This window comes from Culex pipiens, chromosome 3, assembly GCF_016801865.2.
Source record: "Culex pipiens pallens isolate TS chromosome 3, TS_CPP_V2, whole genome shotgun sequence".
In the NCBI taxonomy this organism is placed as follows: domain Eukaryota; kingdom Metazoa; phylum Arthropoda; class Insecta; order Diptera; family Culicidae; genus Culex; species Culex pipiens.
The window spans coordinates 126,001,176-126,022,227 of NC_068939.1; the positions used below are offsets into that span (position 1 = coordinate 126,001,176).

Consider the following 21,052-nt stretch of genomic DNA (forward strand, 5'->3'; position numbering starts at 1 on the left):
TTGAAACTCATGAGCTTCTACTGCGTTATTGCTTTTGAACTACCCCTTGTTGATACCAATGAACTGGCATCACTGTGCGTTTGTTTATTTTGATTATCTGAACTGTGACTTTTGCAATCGGAACACAGTTCTCAATGTCAGTGTTGACAAATCATTTAATTCAGCGACATAAACGTTTCTCTCCTTCTTTTGACGAAATCCAAAACCTAATCTGCAAGATCTGTGACGCAACGCTTGTCACCTTCGCAAATCCACAGCTAATGAATTCAATCTGCACCCCAGCCAGAGCGTGTTTCATCACTTTTTTTTGGCTAATTTCCGTCGCTCTCCCACAGTATCAAATGTCTTTTCGCAGCTGGCAGATGCAAAACCAGCCGGACAAGTCCCTGCTCTGACCACCGTGAACAACACATCCATACTTTGTCTTCACGACGACCCGCTTCGTCAGCCACGTTTTGCATTTTTGGTGGTGGCTCCAGAGGGGACCCCTCGAGAAACAGGTTGGGGGTGGAATGTTGGAATTTTTTGGACACATGTTGAGTCGAGGGTGTAGACGACTACCGGGGGTCGCTAGACAGTTTTTCGGTTACGAAACCGAAACTTTCAGGCCGTCTAGGCGACTTATATCACACCGTTGGACACAAAGCGTTATCAACGCGATTGTGGGAGCTTCCTCATTCTGCGCGAAACCGACCTGCGATCGAGCGTGAAATGGCGAAAAAAATATGTTCAAACTAGTTTTTGGGTCGAAAATCTGCGCAACCTGTTGAAATTCTGCTACGAGGTAGTTCAACAACCGAAAAATACAGAAACCGGTAGCAAGTTCACCGCGCAACCGTTCACCGAAAACCTATTCTACAGTGCAAACATTTACAAATAACCGCCAATTGAATTTCATAAAAGTAGATTTGCTTTTTTTTCGAAAGTCTAACTTTCCGAACGGTTCACCAAGCAAGCTATGGCAATCAATACGTATTGCTTCGGAAAGGGGCACCTTAGTAGGCCCTGGTTATGGCGAGAGAATGCCGACAACTCGGCGGAATACTGGCTTGTAGGTCTTGCCTATGATTTCTAAGCGGTCTATGAAAAGGAGACGAAATCAGGCGATTCCGAGAGATTTTGGAGAACTGTCAAATCGAGCAAGGTCATGAATTCCTAACCTTTTCTTTAAAAATGTAGGTTTCCTTGACACATTTCGCTTCCTTTGCACAAAGGGATTAGTATTTGGCATGCAACAGAACAGTCAGAGTTCCCTGCACCAAGCTGAGTAATGTCGCCTGGCAATTGCCGCGACTTTTTGGTGTCGATTTCTACTCCGCGCGCGCCTGCTTTGATTAGCTGGGTGCACACCGCGGAATTAGTGGGAGAAGAGTTTAGAGGCAGGCAGGGTTTCTAAATTGGGAGTGTTAACTTTCTAATAAGTTTGTACTATCAAAATTATAAAACATGTTTTGTTATAAAGTGCCTAGGCAACGATTTACCAAAGTTTGTGTTCCGGAACTGATTTCAACTAAACTTTTGATGAATTAAAGGTACCTACTAGCAAATTTTGGCAGTGTTGCCAGATCATTGTATTTTTTGTATTTTTGTATTTTTGTATTTTTGTATTTTTGTATTTTTGTATTTTTGTATTTTTGTATTTTTGTATTTTTGTATTTTTGTATTTTTGTATTTTTGTATTTTTGTATTTTTGTATTTTTGTATTTTTGTATTTTTGTATTTTTGTATTTTTGTATTTTTGTATTTTTGTATTTTTGTATTTTTGTATTTTTGTATTTTTGTATTTTTGTATTTTTGTATTTTTGTATTTTTGTATTTTTGTATTTTTGTATTTTTGTATTTTTGTATTTTTGTATTTTTGTATTTTTGTATTTTTGTATTTTTGTATTTTTTGTATTTTTGTATTTTTGTATTTTTGTATTTTTGTATTTTTGTATTTTTGTATTTTTGTATTTTTGTATTTTTGTATTTTTGTATTTTTGTATTTTTGTATTTTTGTATTTTTGTATTTTTGTATTTTTGTATTTTTGTATTTTTGTATTTTTGTATTTTTGTATTTTTGTATTTTTGTATTTTTGTATTTTTGTATTTTTGTATTTTTGTATTTTTGTATTTTTGTATTTTTGTATTTTTTGTATTTTTGTATTTTTGTATTTTTGTATTTTTGTATTTTTGTATTTTTGTATTTTTGTATTTTTGTATTTTTGTATTTTTGTATTTTTGTATTTTTGTATTTTTGTATTTTTGTATTTTTGTATTTTTGTATTTTTTGTATTTTTGTATTTTTGTATTTTTGTATTTTTGTATTTTTGTATTTTTGTATTTTTGTATTTTTGTATTTTTGTATTTTTGTATTTTTGTATTTTTGTATTTTTGTATTTTTGTATTTTTGTATTTTTGTATTTTTGTATTTTTGTATTTTTGTATTTTTGTATTTTTGTATTTTTGTATTTTTGTATTTTTGTATTTTTGTATTTTTGTATTTTTGTATTTTTGTATTTTTGTATTTTTGTATTTTTGTATTTTTGTATTTTTGTATTTTTGTATTTTTGTATTTTTGTATTTTTGTATTTTTGTATTTTTGTATTTTTGTATTTTTTGTATTTTTTGTATTTTTGTATTTTTGTATTTTTTTATATTTTTTTATTTTTGTATTTTTGTATTTTTGTATTTTTGTATTTTTGTATTTTTGTATTTTTGTATTTTTGTATTTTTGTATTTTTGTATTTTTGTATTTTTGTATTTTTGTATTTTTGTATTTTTGTATTTTTGTATTTTTGTATTTTTGTATTTTTGTATTTTTGTATTTTTGTATTTTTGTATTTTTGTATTTTTGTATTTTTGTATTTTTGTATTTTTGTATTTTTGTATTTTTGTATTTTTGTATTTTTGTATTTTTGTATTTTTGTATTTTTGTATTTTTGTATTTTTGTATTTTTGTATTTTGTTTTTGTATTTTTGTATTTTTGTATTTTTGTATTTTTGTATTTTTGTATTTTTGTATTTTTGTATTTTTGTATTTTTGTATTTTTGTATTTTTGTATTTTTGTATTTTTGTATTTTTGTATTTTTGTATTTTTGTATTTTTGTATTTTTGTATTTTTGTATTTTTGTATTTTTGTATTTTTGTATTTTTGTGTTTTTGTATTTTTGTATTTTTGTATTTTTGTATTTTTGTATTTTTGTATTTTTGTATTTTTGTATTTTTGTATTTTTGTATTTTTGTATTTTTGTATTTTTGTATTTTTGTATTTTTGTATTTTTGTATTTTTGTATTTTTGTATTTTTGTATTTTTGTATTTTTGTATTTTTGTATTTTTGTATTTTTGTATTTTTGTATTTTTGTATTTTTGTATTTTTGTATTTTTGTATTTTTGTATTTTTGTATTTTTGTATTTTTGTATTTTTGTATTTTTGTATTTTTGTATTTTTGTATTTTTGTATTTTTGTATTTTTGTATTTTTGTATTTTTGTATTTTTGTATTTTTGTATTTTTTGTATTTTTGTATTTTTGTATTTTTGTATTTTTTTATATTTTTTTATTTTTGTATTTTTGTAACTTTTCTGTCTTGAAAAATGTACAGAACCCCTGATTTCCTTCCAAACAAAACCTTATTCGGAGCTTTCGGTGCAACCGCTGAGTTCATTCCTGCCGCTCGGTGGTATGTGAACTATGAGGGAGTGGTAAAGCTTAAACCACAGCTGAACCCATTCGAGAGACCGATCCTTAAAATCGTCGTCGGTCGTCGGCCAACTTCTCCGTAGATCGGCAGCGGCATGAATTGTTGTGTCGAAGGCACTCGAATCGCTTTGAATACGTGATAGATCATTTCGGCGGCGTGCCTGCTCACTTCAGGGACTCCACACCACTTGAGCAGCTTGAAATTAGATGGCTTTGTTCCACGGAACGGCCTAGCAAACTTCTAGAGATTGGAGACCGTGATATTGAATATCTATACGGTTAAGGATCGTCACCACTGCGCCGTCGCTTGGTGGCGAGAAACCGTGTCATGTGACGGTACAAACTCTTCTCGAGAATGTGCTGAACCGTCTTTGATAAGTTATGGGGGTTCTCATGGAGAAACCGTTGCTTGCCGATCGTGCGCGGTGGCACATCTTCAATATTTTACACCAAAAAGCCACACACAATGTGCATTCTTCAGGGCTCAAGCCATTCACTTGAAGACCTTAAAACGAGACCCAGCCGCAAAATCCATTCTCTCTGCTCTCCAAGAGTTTCGCTGGGTTTCGATACCTGACTCAATGGACTGCGCAAAAACAAACAGGGGTTACCGATCGTGGGATCGGGTTTCAACAGGCAAGAAACGGCCGTCCCCACTTGCCTTTTAAGGTTTTATCGCCGATTCTTAAGATCCACCCAAGGATCTGCGCTAACCACCGCCGAGTGCGCGCTCTCAGAACAAGTTAATCAAGTGGCTTTGTACCCTTTGCGTTGCGACCAGGGTGAAAGACTTCAAGACACTTTTTTTTTTTTGCTAAACTTTCGTAGGCACTTGAGGGTTCTGCTCGTGCGCGCACACATAATTTAAGCACGATCACGTGCCTCTGACCTTAAGCTGTGTAGTGTGCATAGCCAAGTGGTATGCAAAATGGAGATGGTACTTGATGTTAGAACAACGACGCAGCCACAGCAACAGAGAGCACTCCAATTATCCGGGCACAACACGTCACGTCACGGTTAGAATTAGTTTAGCGCGAGCCGAGGAAACCTTCCATCGGAGCATCGGAGTGGTGAAGGTGAAACCAATCGAAGTGAGGACATCGAGGGCAGCAGGCACTATCGAACGAATATATTGTTACATTGTTTAGTGCACTACCAGGGCTTCTTTAGTGCTAATAGAGGATCTGTGGCGTTGGAATGTAAGTGGGAAGACTTCGGTGGACGAGGTCAGGCTAATTAGATTGTGAGCAATATTGGAATCATTAATCATGCGAGCATGAGGTACGGAAATTGGAATTCAAACCCACTCTTTTATTTAATGTACAACTCAATTTTTGTTTAATTATCGCAGTTTGTAAAATAACGGTTAAACTATCCAATAAAATATTGTTTTAAAATTCTCACTCACTTAAACTGCAAAAATATCATCAACCAGGAAAATTGGGTTTTTTTTTTGGCCCATAATTTATGAAACTTAATTGAAAAAGTCTTACTTTGTTGTAATTGTAGACTATACTTCTGAGGTTTGATTAAGGTAAAGCCGTCAATCATTTTCAAAAAGAATAGATCATCACTCTGGTTCAATTTTACGAGCATTTGCACCAAAATGAATCAACATACCGTCGTTGTCGTGCTATTTTGTCGCACGTGCATTTTCGGCCAAATTGAGTTGAGGGCACCATTTTGTGCAGCTAACAATCACCTTTTAACCTTCACAGAACCCCAACATTGGATTTTAATCCTGAGATAATCAATAAAAACCGAAAAAAAACTCCGTTCATTGTTGTCACTTTACATATGACAGAAGATTCAATCTGGTCGTGCTATCTTGACACAGCCTAAAAATTGCGACAATTGGCGAAAGGGATTTCTGGTCAGAATGCGTTTGACACTGGAACGAGCTCGACTGGCGTAAACATTTGTAATTATAAATCAGGACGCCAACAATCAATTTCAACCAAACTTCGGGACAATGCACAGAATGCTCACCCAAACAAAGTGTGTTTGTTATTGTTTTCATTGCGTGCTTTATTTTTTGTTTATTTAAAAAACCGTTTTTTTCTCGGAACGTCAAAAAGCAACGTACGACAAGATAGCACGACGACGTCGAAAAACATTTTATAATTTTTTCTTTATTTTATACTCATGAAAATATGACTTTTGAAGCTTGCAACAGTAATTTGTAGTATACATTTTCGTTTAAAAATCATGTTTTGTATTCATGTTCCTGGTTCATATTTGATTAAGGAAACATCATATTGATTCATAAAAATCCAATAACAACCTTAACAATCTCGAATCTGCAAACATTTCAGTTGTATCAGCTTCTTTCAATGCATGTTAAAAACATATTTTATTACGGTTTTTTGTTTTTAATTTCTGAATAAATTCCACATTTTCAAAAACTCGATTAAACTAAATTTTAAAAACTAACTTAATCCACCTATGTGGTTGGTGCCTTCCTCACTCTTTTCCAACAATGGGTGATATGTAATATGATGGATTTGGACACAAATTTGATCCAAAAAAACACACATATCACTCAAGGGCTCATAAGTGGTCATAACTCGAGACAGGGTTGCCAGATCTTCAATGTTGTGGACTCGTTGGAAAGGTCTTTCGATTACCTAACCAACGATGGGTCGGATGATGGATCCGGACATTGTTTACATACATTTAAGTGAGATCCGGCTACAAAAAAAAGTACATAAATATCACTTAAGTGGTCATAACTCGAGACAGGGTTGCCAGATCTTCAATGTTTAGGACTCATTGGAAAGGTCTTTTAATTACCTAACCAACGATGGGTCCGATGATGGATCCGGATATTGTTTACATACATTTAAGTGAGATCCGACTACAAAAAAGTACATAAATATCACTTAAGTGGTCATAACTCGAGACAGGGTTGCCAGATCTTCAATGTTGTGGACTCGTTGGAAAGGTCTTTCGATTACCTAACCAACGATGGGTCGGATGATGGATCCGGACATTGTTTACATACATTTAAGTGTGATCCGGCTACAAAAAAGTACATCAATATCACTTAAGTGGTCAGAACTCGAGACAGGGTTGCCAGATCTTAAATGTTGTGGACTCGTTGGAAAGGTCTTTCGATTACCTAACCAACGATGGGTCGGATGATGGATCCGAACATTGTTTACATACATTTAAGTGAGATCCGGCTACAAAAAAAAGTACATAAATATCACTTAAGTGATCATAACTCGAGACAGGGTTGCCAGATCTTCAATGTTTAGGACTCATTGGAAAGGTCTTTTAATTACCTAACCAACGATGGGTCCGATGATGGATCCGGATATTGTTTACATACATTTAAGTGTGATCCGGCTACAAAAAAGTACATAAATATCACTTAAGTGGTCATAACTCGAGACAGGGTTGCCAGATCTTCAATGTTGTGGACTCGTTGGAAAGGTCTTTCGATTACCTAACCAACGATGGGTCGGATGATGGATCCGGACATTGTTTACATACATTTAAGTGAGATCCGACTACAAAAAAAAGTACATAAATATCACTTAAGTGGTCAGAACTCGAGACAGGGTTGCCAGATCTTAAATGTTTTGGACTCGTTGGAAAGGTCTTTCGATTACCTAACCAACGATGGGTCGGATGATGGATCCGGACATAGTTTACATACATTTAAGTGAGATCCGGCTTCTAAAAAGTACATAAATATCACTTAAGTGGTCAGAACTCGAGACAGGGTTGCCAGATCTTCAATGTTGTGGACTCGTTGGAAAGGTCTCTCGATTACCTAATCAACGATGGGTCGGATGATGGATACGGACATTGTTTACATACATTTAAATGAGATCCGGCTACAAAAAAGTACATAAATATCACTTAAGTGGTTATAACTCGAGACAGGGTTGCCAGATCTTCAATGTTGTGGACTCGTTGGAAAGGTCTTTCAATTACCTAAATAACGATGTATAACATGATGATGTTTGGTTCAGTTTACTGCCATTTATTCATCTTCCGAAAATATGCGAAAACACATTTTTATACATAACTTTTGAACTACTTATCGAAACTTCAAACAATTCAATAGCACCGTATGGGACCCTAAACCAAGTCGAATGCGACTGGTTTGGTCAAAATCGGTTCAGCCAGTGCTGAGAAAACTGAGTGACATTATTGGTCACATACACACACATACACACACACACATACCCACACACATACCCACACACATACACACACACATACACACACACATACACACAGACATTTGTTCAGTTTTCGATTCTGAGTCGATATGTATACATCAAGGTGGGTTTTCGAGCTTTTAATAAAAAGTTCAATTTTAGAGCAGGATTATAGCCTTACCTCAGTGAGGAAGGCAAAATGTTTAGCGATTTGCAACCTTTTACAATGTTGTTTCTTGTCATATTTTGCACATTTTGATGGAAAAATGACACATAAAACACATAACTTGAATAGTTTCCAGAACGGATATCTAAAAGTTTCCAATAAATGATGGAATTTAGAACAAAAAACTTGTAAAAAAACAAATAATGGATAAATTTCTCGATGAATCATTCCGCATTGCATTGGAAAATTGAGCAAAATTTCCTATTATACACATTTGAAAGTAGCGATGAGTATTTTTTTCCTGAAACGTGTGTTCTAGAAAACACTTCGTGAAATATCTTATTTTTGAAATTATTCTAGCATTTCAAAAGATTTGCGTAAGCAGGAAAAAAACTGAAATATTCTGATTCATTGTGAATTTTGAAGTTCTGGCAACATTTTCGTTATTCAGTTAAACCTCGCATAACGTTACGCGCTAGGCATTTTGTGGATCCGTAAACTATTTTTTTTTATAGTTTTCCCTTATAAACCAAATAAATGTTGGTTTCCACAACTAAATTTGAGTTTCCTGACCAAAAAAATGTTTTTTGTTTTTTCAATTTCGGGAATTCCCGGGACAAAATATCAAAAATCCCGGGAAGGACGCACTAGGTTTCGCTTTTCGCTTTGTAAGCGGGAGGTTCTGGGGTTCGATTCCCATCTGCTCCTATCGAGAAATTATGGAAGAAATTAGGGGAAATTCTCGTATGTTTGGCTCTCGCTCCTAACTCCATCCAATTTGCTGATTTTCACTATTTAAACAACTTATTTTGCAAAACTTTTGATAGAAACTTGCTTGCTCACTTCTTATTGAGCTATTTATCACTCGATTTCAGTTGAAAACCCTTCTAATTAGCTTTAATTGAATGTCAAAGTTCTGACCTGCCAACATTAGAGGCACGCTGGAATTAGATACTGTCCCCCCCCCCCCCTATGAAAGGAATTCTGAACATCACTTGAATATGAACGAAGAATTCATTAGCTCGCAGCGGGGTTCGATCCCCCGTCCTTTGGGTCAGCAGACAAAAATGCTAACCACCAGACCGTAGAGGCTTAGTTGACTAGAAGGATTAAAAAAGCTATAAGAATCCAAAAAACTTGATTGGAATCTGAAAACCTAAGAACGGGACAATGCAATATTGAATGCAAAGTTGAATGTAAGAACTTACTCGGTTGCATACTCGTTAGGCGAATATTGAACTTTCAACACGACCAGAACAGGGGGATGGCGTCGCTATTTTTAGACCACGTTTTCCACTATTTCTCCATCGAAACCGACTACTTTATCGACTTAATTTTGCTGGGCGAGATAGGACGCCGTCTATTTTTAGACGATGACTCAGCACTTTTCCACTCTTGAATTTAAAAAAAAACAGATGACAGCACGATGTAACGCCACTATTCACCACTAAAAGCTTGGTGAACCGAATTGGAAAGCTTTCAAGATGAATCTTAGAACATACGAAGAATTAAAGACTATAAATAACTTTGACCGGCCACATCACTTAACACGGTGAATCCTGGCTTTACACCCATCTTACTAACCCCGTCAAATCTCACGTGATACTTTGTCGAAGACGCAGCCGATTTAGCGGTCTTCATCACTCAAGTATCGGACTAATATTCCCATCCACTTTTCCGTGTCTTACCATCGGTCGTGGCCGAATTGGTGATGATTGGTTCCTACTCTTCATCTGTGGTCCACGGAGCAATTCTTGGCGGTCCTGGTCAATAACAGAGTAGCAACTACGGGTAGACACCAATGCTATGCTATGATTACTACACCCAGAACTGGGCATCGGCATACGAGAGGATAAAGAGCACGATTCGATAGTAAAATGGTACTGTGTGCGGACGGAGAGGATACATCCCGAAATTACCGAGAGTACTTTACTCATGGTTCATTTTCCAAAAAAGTTCATCCATCAAAAAAAAAGTACCGGTACCGAGACTCGAACCCAAGACCTTCGGCATATTGAACCGTGCCTTTGCTGTATGGGCCACCATGGTTCGGTGACTAAGTGGCGGTCGTTTGTCCATATAAGCCACTCATAGGATGAACTGTTCCAATGAACGAATGAACACGCGAGAGGACTATACTCTCGCAATATAGCACTTTCCTCACGTTTCTTTTCGTGAGGACTATCCCCTCGTTCTTTAACTTTGGGTGTATAGAACGGAAAAATATTTTTGCAATCTTTTTGAAGCTAATTTGTAGAATGGAACAATATGAACAAATTGTTTCGAAAAGATTGCAAAATTTTTAAACAATACACTATGCGAGGTTTTACTGTATATTGGCTCCCCTGTCGATTCAGAATTGTGTTGTTGTTCGAACACTCAGTGCTCAAACACAACCCAATTACGAGTCATCTCTGCGATACGGCTTTACGCAGTAGGCCTGGCCGCTTTAACGCTTGTGATGTTTCAATGCATTCCGATGCAATGGCGCACTACAAATGTTAATAAATGACAAGAAGAGTGATAGGCGTCATCTAACCTAAGGCACTCTCCAGGATCCCTTCGAAAGATTGGCTGCGCTAGGGTCTGGTTAGATTAGATTTAGATTAGGTTAGCGACCATCCCTTTTGTGTGCTGTCTCTCTTAATAACTGTAAAAAAGAAATTAAAAAGTTAGCTTTAAACATTAGTGACGTCTACTAAACCATAACGACCCCATCGATTGGACACTTGCGTGCGTTCATCGTCCCAAAATTCCAAATTAAAAAGGAAAGAAAAACTCAAAAATCACACGCTTTACCGAACATTCCACAACCAATCAACGTTACGATTTTTCTTTATTTTTTTGCGAAAGTATTGATCACGTAAAAAATAGTCGTTCACTTTCACGACAATTCAATAACCGTACCACCCTCTTAACACAGCACTGTTATTTTCGATGGTTGACCGATTGCGTGCGTGTATGTGTGCTTGGACACATTCCATCGAGCTTTTTTGACGGATGACGTAAAGTTGCAGTCTTTAATACTCGATTCGGAGCCGGTTAATTTCGCAAATTGCAAAATAATTAACACTCTTGCAGTCCGGAGTGCATAAACTTAGCCGAATCGACTAATTTTGCGGTGTGTACAATAATTGCTTAATTTTTTTTGTTGGTTTTATGACCGGTATAGCCGCACGAGCCATTGTTGAGTTCTTCTATAGTTGGTGATACTGGTAAGATCGAGTATTTCCACCAGAAATGACCGACGAACCTCTGTTTCTCACACACATCTCGTCGTCGCGGCTTGTGTTTTATGGGACATACAAGAAGTGGTACAAAACGAGCAAAAGAGCAAAAACTTGCTAAAAAAGCCGCTCAAGTCACAAGTATGCACTAAGAAAAAAGGGCCACAATTACATAATCACACACACTCGTAGTCTCTCTCGAAGCTGAGCTCAGACAAAACGCTAAATTATAAACATGGGAAAAGCGAACGAAACATGTGAAACATGTTTTGCTCTTTCTTTGGAGCTCAACTACCAACACTGACTGACGGTTGCACTTACAACAAACGGATCTGTAATTGGGGCCTTCGGATAGACGCGGAAAAATGCCTCATGGATCGTGTATTTTTCGAAAAATCATCATTATTGATTTACGCACCACCGAACTATTTGCTCTCTCGCACAGCCCACCTAAAGCATAACCACAAACTTTCGTTGTTTTAAAAATGAGCTTCGAGCACGGCAATTACGGGTGCACCACCACGCATTGCCAATTAATAAGCGAATGGGAGATTGGAACAGCGAGATATGTTTGTTTAATATACGGGTTTGAAGAAAATTTAAAGAAAACTAACTCAATCGTAGTTACATCACTCGGGCTCGACCAAATTGAGCGATCATGTCAACTTGGTTGGTTCACACAAAAATCAGTACCAATTTCAAATTTTCAACTCAGTATTAGATGTTAATTTCTAGATAATCAAACAGCGCTTTCCGGCTGCCACTTAGTCATAAAATAATTAGGAATCTTCCCATCTCCCAATGACATCCAAATGAGTCACAACACCTCCCTCCGGTCGTCCAATTCTCATAAATAAACAGCTTTGAACTCTTCAACTCGTCTTTCCGTCGCTGCCTCAGCATGGCATAAAACCGCGCGCAAAAATTAAATTGAAACCGCATTCACGAGGTAATTATTTACACCCTCGCACACCACCAACAACAACAACAACGCCAAATGGCAGACTGATTTGCATGATTACGCGCCACCTTAAAAAATGCTTTCGAAGCTCAACTTTAAGGGAAGACGACTCATGGCTCTGGCACGAAAGCATCATTCGCCGGCGGGGGGATGTTCGTCGCTTGCAAACAATGAAAGACTTCAACTGCGCACGTCATGCGATTCTTTGCGAGGCCTTTTTTTTCGGGGGGAGGATTCGCAAGCTCATCACAGCATCATCTGACGTGCACAACAGTTATGCTCAGCTGTCATGCAAAAGTGGCGGCCTTTATTTTTCCCCTGTAGTTTTGGGGTTTAACACAAAAAGCATTTTTCAGAATGTTTGATTGATTTTTATAGCTATAAAATTGAATACAGTAAAGTGCTAAATGGTATGGAAGTGTTTAAGTTCAACCAAATCTGTTGAAAATGTATTTAACATTTTACCTTTTCGTAATTGTCTCAAGAAATAAATTGTTGAAAAAAAACAAACTAAACAAAAAAAATACTTGTCTTAATTTGAAGTTAGTTTTTTTACTTTTTATTTATTTTAAAAAGGGTTGTGGAGCCCAATGTTTGTGAGGCATACAACTAAAACGCCAGAAACTGTATCTGACCAATTTAATAAACTGTGAACCCATGACAACAAACTATCAAAAAAGGGTATATCTGTTGAAACCCATTTCCAAATTTTTTCTAATTGAAATTGGGAAATGGACGCATTTTGGAGCAAAACATTTCAATTTTAATTTACATTTTATTACAATTAGGATTGTAAGTGCAAACTTAGCGCAATTGTGTTATATTTTTTTAGTATTAGAGCGATTCTCTCAGATTTCGGTCATTCGATTTTTTTTTGTATTTTTTAATCCGACTGGTGACTGGTGAGGCAGAAGCCGTAACCATTAAGCCACGGAGCCGGTGCCCTTTTAAAATGTTAGTCTTGGTTTAAAAATTTAAAAAATATTTTTTCCGATAAGATCGGGAAATTTCACGAATGTTTCATATTTTAACATTGAAAATCGGACCATTAGTTGCTGAGATATCGACATTGGAAAATGGTGTGTTGTTTAGGTGGGACTTAGAAAACATCAATTTTCCTGTTTTCAAACACTTGCATGGCAATATCTCAGCAACTAAGGGTCGTATCAACAAAGTTCAAAAATGCAAAATATAGAGAATTTTCTCAGATTTTCAAAAATATTTTTTTCAAAAGTGGGCAAACATGTGCACTAATTTTAAAAAATGAAAAACTGCGACTATTTTCAAAAAAGTCACCTAAAAATGAATTTAACTTGAAAATGGTGCACTTTTATCAAAATTTCACTAGAGAACTTTTTGATTGCAAATTTGATTTTAAATCGAAAAATGAAATTAAAAAAAATTTGCGACCAATTTTTCGATTTTTTTAAAAAATCAGTATTGATTCAAAAATTCATAACTCGCTCAAAGATTTTTTGCACAACCTGGAAATTTCTGAAAAGTTGGCATTTGATGTCCCCTAAAACATATCAAAAAATAAAAAAATAAAAAATAGTGTTTTTTTGCAAATCAAGTTTTAGTGACAAAAAATTAAATAAAAAATCACCCAAATTTTTTAACCGTGCATCATTTGTTTTCAGTGTTGTCTACAACTTTGCCGAAGACACCAAATCGATCAAAAAATTCCTTCAAAAGATACAGATTTTTGAATTTTCATACATCATTTTTTATGGCCAGCTGCCAAATTTGTATGGAAAATTATCGCTTCGCTTCGCTAGGAGACGGTGATTTTAGCGGATTGCAGACTGGATTTTCGCCATGTGATGTGATGATTGTCTAAGCCCAAGTTGCCTACACAGAAAAAAATATTCCTGTAAATTTACATTATTTATCATGTACCAAAAGGTATCATGATAAATTATGTATATTTACATTAGGTTCATTGGAAATTTACATTAGATTCATTGGAAATTTACATTAGTTTTGAAAATTTACATTAATTTTGGAATTTACATTACTTTTGGAATTTACATTAGTTCAAATCAACTAATTCTGATTGGCCAATGGGAATGAGAAGCTCGACTTGGAATGCAGTAGGAAAAGGGTGTGGCCTATGTTCTATTTTAAAATGATTGAAGCGGGCAGCAAAAGGAAATTCGGATTTTAAAAAGTTGTTTCACAGGTAGGGGACACTTTCTCGTCGACGGCCAAGTGGAATAACGCTGGACTGGAATCGAACGGACGACGGGTAGGATGTTCGGTGTTACTGCTGCTACCCGCTGCCGACTGAGCCATCTTCGCATTTTATAAACGAGCGGCTAAAGCATCAACTTGTTCAGGCTCAGGCAGTGGGCAAGTGAAATATGAGAGCGATAGAAAGAGAACCAAATATAACTATTTTTAGTTCGGGTAGTTTTGAAGTCAACGTTTGGCAGAAATACATTGGATATATGATTTACATTAAATAGGAATTTACAGGAAGCCGAACACGGGTAGAAATTCATCAGATTTGAGTTTCCATGTTCAACGTTTCCATTAGATTCATGATTTACATTAGATTTAGATTTACATTGGAGTAATTTCCATGACTTTTTACTCTTTACATCATTTTTCAACATTGGATTGAGTGAGTTTACATAAGAAACAGTAATTACAAGCTGTGTAAATTTACATATTTTTTTCTGTGTAGGAATCGATAATTGGGAATAGAACCAATTCCACCTGAACCAGATTCTCACCACCATGGCAGCCGTCCATTGCCGGCCGCTCCCATCTCCACCGCGCACCAGGGACAAGGAAAGGGAATTGGAAGTCGGGAAGTGTTGCTGCTCCACTTTTTTAAGAGTATTAAGGGAAAATCTCCACGGTATCCTCAAGTAAGTTTCGCTTGGAGTCGGACGGTTTTTGGGAAGGTGAATGGTCTGAGGAGCCACCCTAGGCGAGTGGTAACGACCTTTGGCATTGTTGTTCGAATTCTTCGTGTATTCTCATTTCTAATGGGAATGCTTTCAATTCTTCTCATCTCTTATTGGATCAATTCTATCAGTCGCCCAGGTTATTTATAGCGAGGTATTTTTAGATTCAATTTCAACTGCGCTTGCAATCTTGCATGCAATCTTGTTTTGAGTTCTGATGTTCAACCTGCATTCAATTTGACTCTTTGTCCGATTCTTGGATTCAACTATACCAGTCTAATTCCTCCTCAAGCTACCAATGCTCCACGGTTAGGTGGAAAGCATTTTGCTTGCCAATCCTAAGGACAGGGGATCGAACCCCGCCGTGAGCTTGAAGTTTTTTCATTTATTCCAAATTCAATGAGTCCAGAACTTTCTCGTTGGGAGCAGATGGGTATCGAACCCAGAACCATTCGCTTATAAAGCGAACATCGTAACCATTCAGCCACGACCGCTCCTTCCAAATTTGTATGGAAAATTATATGGACAAACAAATGATGCAAAATGGCTTCTTTGGGCATACCGAAGGCACCAAAAAAGTTTCAGTCGGATTACAAAAATTAAAATATAAGAAAAAATACCGATTTCGTAGAGAATTGCTCAATTATTAAACAATAAAAGGGATGTGTTTATTTATTTTATTAGACATTCCCGAAAAAACACTCATGTGAGAGGGACAAATAGTTAATTTTAAACAATTTCTTATTTCTAAAACTTTCAACCTTTTTAAATGAAGGATTCCATTTAATTATCCTGGAAATATCTATCGAAAGATTTATGTTTAGTTTTTCTTATTATAATTGAGATACTTTTCAATTCGACTATTTCAATCAAAAAAAATTAAGCAATGGAAAATCTGCAATTGATACCCGAGAGTAATAACAAAATTTATTTTTATTTTTTTTGCTGTTAAAATAACAAAAAGTGTTATGGATATTGCCTGGAAGCCAAAACAACTTTGGAATAACATTTTTTGTTATGGAACAATAACTCCAACTGTTATTGGGATGATCGGATTAGTTGTTAAAATAACAAAAAAGAATAACAAAGATTTGTTCCAAGAATAACTAAAAGTGTCATTAATCTGTTATTACAATAACAATCCAATAACAAAAAATTCATAACGATGAATAACTTGTTATAAATAACATAAAATAAAACACAACAAAGCCATAAAATTGTCCGTACAGCCCTGTACGGAAACATTATTCGTTGTTAATACCTAAACTCTTAGTAAAGTTCCAACTTTTATATACCAATCGACGCGGGAGAATGTCCTCATTACGACACTGACATTGATTTTCTGAAAAAATTGTAATAAAAAAATTACAAAAAAAATACTAATGAATGTCTCAAATTTAGGCCAACAAATTGTCCGTACACCTCATGAATCTAAAATGAAAATTTTATTGATTTTTGATGAAGCATTCAATCAAATGTTGCTAGTTTTTCATTTCAAACACACTTGGAGTGATGTTGAACTTTTGATAACCTTGTTTAGTAAGTTTATGGCAAAATCTAGTATACATTTCCTTACATTTTTTTTATAGCGTCAAAAGAACTCCAACTAAACATTTGTCACCAAACACCGTCGAAAAACCATTGTTTACACATGTTTTATTGACATTTTGGAGTTAAAAATAGCGTTTCGAAACAAAACCGTCGGATAACCCGGATCGGTCCGGAACCAGAGTGGCTGCTCGGGGACACTTTTCCGATAGTCTAATAAAGGATAAAAATACCTTTCACTACAGCCCGATTTAGACTCCATAGTGTGAAATATTTAAGTTGTATTCTCAATTGAACTAGAGCGTCCAATTTCCCGGGGTTACAAAATTCCCGGGAAACGAGAAATTTTCAACAAATTTCCCGGGAAATCCCGGAAAATTTGAATTTTATCAAAAATTGTTCTGATTTCGGTTTTTGATTAATATTTTGCAACAAAATTGTATAGAATAGCAACTTTAATGGGCAAAATAAATGTTAGGTTCAATTAATGCCTTGGCTGCTTGTTAAAAAACATACAGCTTCAAGAAAATATATAAATTTTCTTAATATAAAGCTGTCTTTCAATTTGTTCAAAATATCAAAAACATAATTATTTGTATTTTGTTTTGATAAAAAGTAGCCAGGTATTATTTTTTTAATCACGGTTTTTTGGAAAGTGAGCAAAATGAATCCATACTCCAAAACGATAAAATTGCTTTTGAATACTTCTCGGAGACCAGTTTGAGAGAATATGATGAAGAATAATTTAGATAATTTGGTTGAAATGAAAAAAAAAATCATGAGGCAATATATTTTCCATGGCATTACGTTGAAATGAAAAATAATAATATAGAAAATATTTATTTCATGGCAAATTTTTTATCCAGAAAAAATCTTACTGGTTTGAGCTCACGAATAAATAGATAAGCATTGAATTTACCTTAAAAATCTGCTATTTACTTGAAATACAATTTTTATGTTATCACAACTCAGAGTTTTCAAATGGTTGGAGCGAGTATTTGATATATGTTTGCATTTTTTAGCCACCTTTTCTAAAGATTTTTTTAATGATTCGCCCTAATAAATGACTTCGGTTAAAAGAATTGTCATAGCAAAAAAAAGTTTAGTAATTTAATATTTTTAAAGGTCCTATAAGCCATTGTCATTCATATGTTTATTGGACCTATTCCAAAAAACTCTAGATCTGGAGTTTTTTTGAAAAGGTCCTATAAACCAAATTTTCATTTTTTGCTTTTTGGGTGTTTTTGAATACCCCTGACTCAAGGCGGTTCTAAAAACACCCAAAAAGCAAAAATTTAAAATTTGGTTTATAGGACTTTTTCAAGAAAAAACTCCAGAGATATATTTCCAATTGCGAATGCTTTAGAAATTATCTCATCTGAAATAATTCTTGACATGAAATTTTTTAGAATCATACTGACCGTGGTAGAGAAGTGTTCAAAGTACCTCAAGAAGAACTTTTCATAAAATTTTGAAATGTTTAAAAAGTAAGTTAACTTTAGTTCAGAAAATGTTGATGAAAGTCATTATAACTTCTCAAAGTGTCCTGATTTTCTCAATGAACATGATTTTGAATCGGAATACGGAATGCATTTTCGGATTCGTTGGACAATTTTCACTAGAAGAAGGTTAAATAAGTTTATAAATAATATGTGTTTTTGAAACACAGTTTAAAAAAAATCTATAGCCAATTTAAGTTGAACAAATTTCATGTATAATGTCAAAACTTGTGGTTTGTGCTTCGAATTCAGTATAAAATGCAATATCAATCGATAATTTTATAAATAAAACTAATTTTAACAAATTTCAGGCAAAAATCCGACTTCCTAGCAATTTAAAACTGATTTTTTTTATGTTTTTTTGTTAAACAGCTTATCAACTTAGTTAACTAAATATAAACATTGATTTTTTTCTTAAAAACTATGTCATCCACTTTAGTGATGGTACATTTAACGTACAAATATAGTTTGAACATCTTAAATATGATTTAAACAAGAAAACTATGACTATCTAAGTCACCCCGGAATTTAAACTAAGATTTTTTAACGTAACTATTTTTCTAAACACTATTGAAAAACTTCATTTTCCAAAATAGTACATGGACTTTATGTGGCCTACCCCAGTACATGTTTTGAAAATAATAATCTTGAGAAAAACCTTATCTGTTGCAAAATATTCCAAAAACAAATTGAAATCCTACCAAAACAAATTGAAATCGGTACCAAAAAGTTAAGAAAATAGATACTTGCGCTGGAATTTCGGGAATTCCCGGGAAATTTAGAAATTCTCCGGGAAACGGAAAATATTTTTTTCGGAAAATCCCGGGAATTCCCGGGAAATTTTTTCCCGGAACGGGAAATTGGACGCTCTAAATTGAACTACTAGATATTCATGTAAGCTATTTTTTCAAACATGTTACAATAGCGTTTCCATGTCTATAACGATTGTGAAAACTTGAATTTGTTTGCTATTATTATTATTAGTCAATAAAAGATGGATAATTATCTTCAAAATAAGTTTTATAAAATTTCAAAAATAATCAATTCACAGAGTTAAAGCAAAAATTTAATTTAAATAATCAAAAAATGGTTTAAATATATAAATCTGAAAATAACTAGAATTTACTTACTTTGCTGCGCCGCGGCGTGCACCAGTAATCCAACATTGAGCAACAGTAGAACCAGGCAGTATGCAATGGATTTGCATCCACCATTACTGCTGCAGTGTTGATGCCCCATCATTTCTTTATTTTCTTTCCTTTCCTGGTTTCGGTTGGTGTGGTGTGTGCTTGGTTTGTTTCTTCGTTGATGTTGTTGTTTTTTGTTTGCACTTTTTTTCCTCTCTCTCTTGTGTATTTGTGTCGATAGTGTGTTTTGGGGGATAAATTTTTGCACTTCCTCAATTTGGCAAATCTTTTTTGATGCAATTAATTTTGAGCATTTTTTTTCTTCGTTACTTCATCTTTACTTCGTTTGTTGCTTACGTTAAACAACGATAACAGCGCGAAAACTCGCGCAAATCCACCTCTCTCTCACTTTAATCAAACTGCAATTTTCACATTTTCTTCCCTTATTTCAACCACTCAACACAGCACAACAACTAGCAGCCACAACAACTTCAACACACCAATCAAGTTGCACAATATCGATTTCACCACCCTTCCTCCAGCGGCGGCGACGACAGCGTTAAGTCAGCTTAAGTCACGACAACTCGACTGTCATTGCGCGCGGATCAATCAACAGAACGAAGAACATCAACACCGCTCCACAGCAACACTGCCGCAGATCCCGGAACAACAGCCAGAGAACCTTCCTTTCGGAAAACCCCGAAAAAATGGTCACCAAACCTCGACACAACCAAGTCAGTCGTCAGTCGATTGCACAACTTCGGTTCCACCACCACACGATCCACCCTGAGGTAATCGAGCGGTAATCCAACAACAACAGCAACTCTTCAAGACACCGCGCCGAAAACCCGACGACGACTCAACGCAACGAGCAACTTCTGTAAACTGATCGGCCCCAACGAGCTCGCAACACCCCCCAACTCAAAAAGACTCTTCGCGTCGACCTGAACGCGGAGCTTGAGCTTAAGCTTAAGGTGCAGCAGACTTAACACCAATACGAGCGCACAAGAAGTTGATTGTGGAGGTGCGGAGTTGGAGCGGCGTCTGCATCAACCCGAGCGATGGGGCAAGTTGCGGGGAGCTTAAGCTTTCCGTTGGTAGTGTTGGTTAAGTCGAAAGGCTTCACAACGACTTGGGAAATCCGCATAAGCGTTGGACAGGGTCCGTTTTGGGGGGAAGACCCGTCGACGGTCTTTGGGACTGACTCATGTTCTTTGACATTGGATGGTCTAGTTCTGAGTGAAGAATTACACATATGGTTCTGAATCATTTTTTGAAGATGCGTCCGGTGTTAGTGACATCGTGGCGTTTAATCATAGAACTAAAACTTACAAATCCATTAAGGCTTTGAAAGGAACCATTCCTGGGCGGCCATGTTTGTTTTAAGAAAGCATTAATCTTGATTCTGCATCATTCAAAAAATGGTTTGCTCCAAAATGAATGACATTACCCAATTTTACTTTACATTACTTAGTTTACGTTACTTAATTAGAAAAAAACACATTGAAATTGAACAACTATGCACCGTTTTAATTCCGAAGTTCCGAAAGGTGTCCAACGGCGCACGTTTCGTACACCAACAAAAACATTGCTTTAGATTCTAACACGCAGCGCAACTTGAGAACAGGAACTGGAAAGATCACGTAATAATTTTGACCTACAAAAATATACTCACGTGGCTTGCATCATTTGGGCAACTTCTCATAATCGCAAACACGTTCAAAAAAACAAATATAATAGGACTTAACACGT

General features: G+C 35.4%; 1 protein-coding gene across 3 annotated transcripts in view; it reads right to left on the reverse strand.

Annotated features, from left to right (window-relative positions):
* Window positions 1–20,195, reverse strand: part of LOC120414393 (mucin-5AC) — a 140,146-nt gene extending 119,951 nt beyond the window's left edge. For 2 of the 3 annotated variants that reach the window (XM_039575571.2, XM_039575569.2), the window contains exon 1: window positions 19,304–20,195. In XM_039575571.2, coding sequence (XP_039431505.1) covers window positions 19,304–19,415 — 112 coding nt within the window. In that variant the 5' untranslated portion in view covers window positions 19,416–20,195. The remainder of the gene's footprint in view (window positions 1–19,303) is intronic. The other variant, XM_039575570.2, reaches the window with a different exon arrangement.
* Window positions 20,196–21,052: the final 857 nt, after the last annotated feature.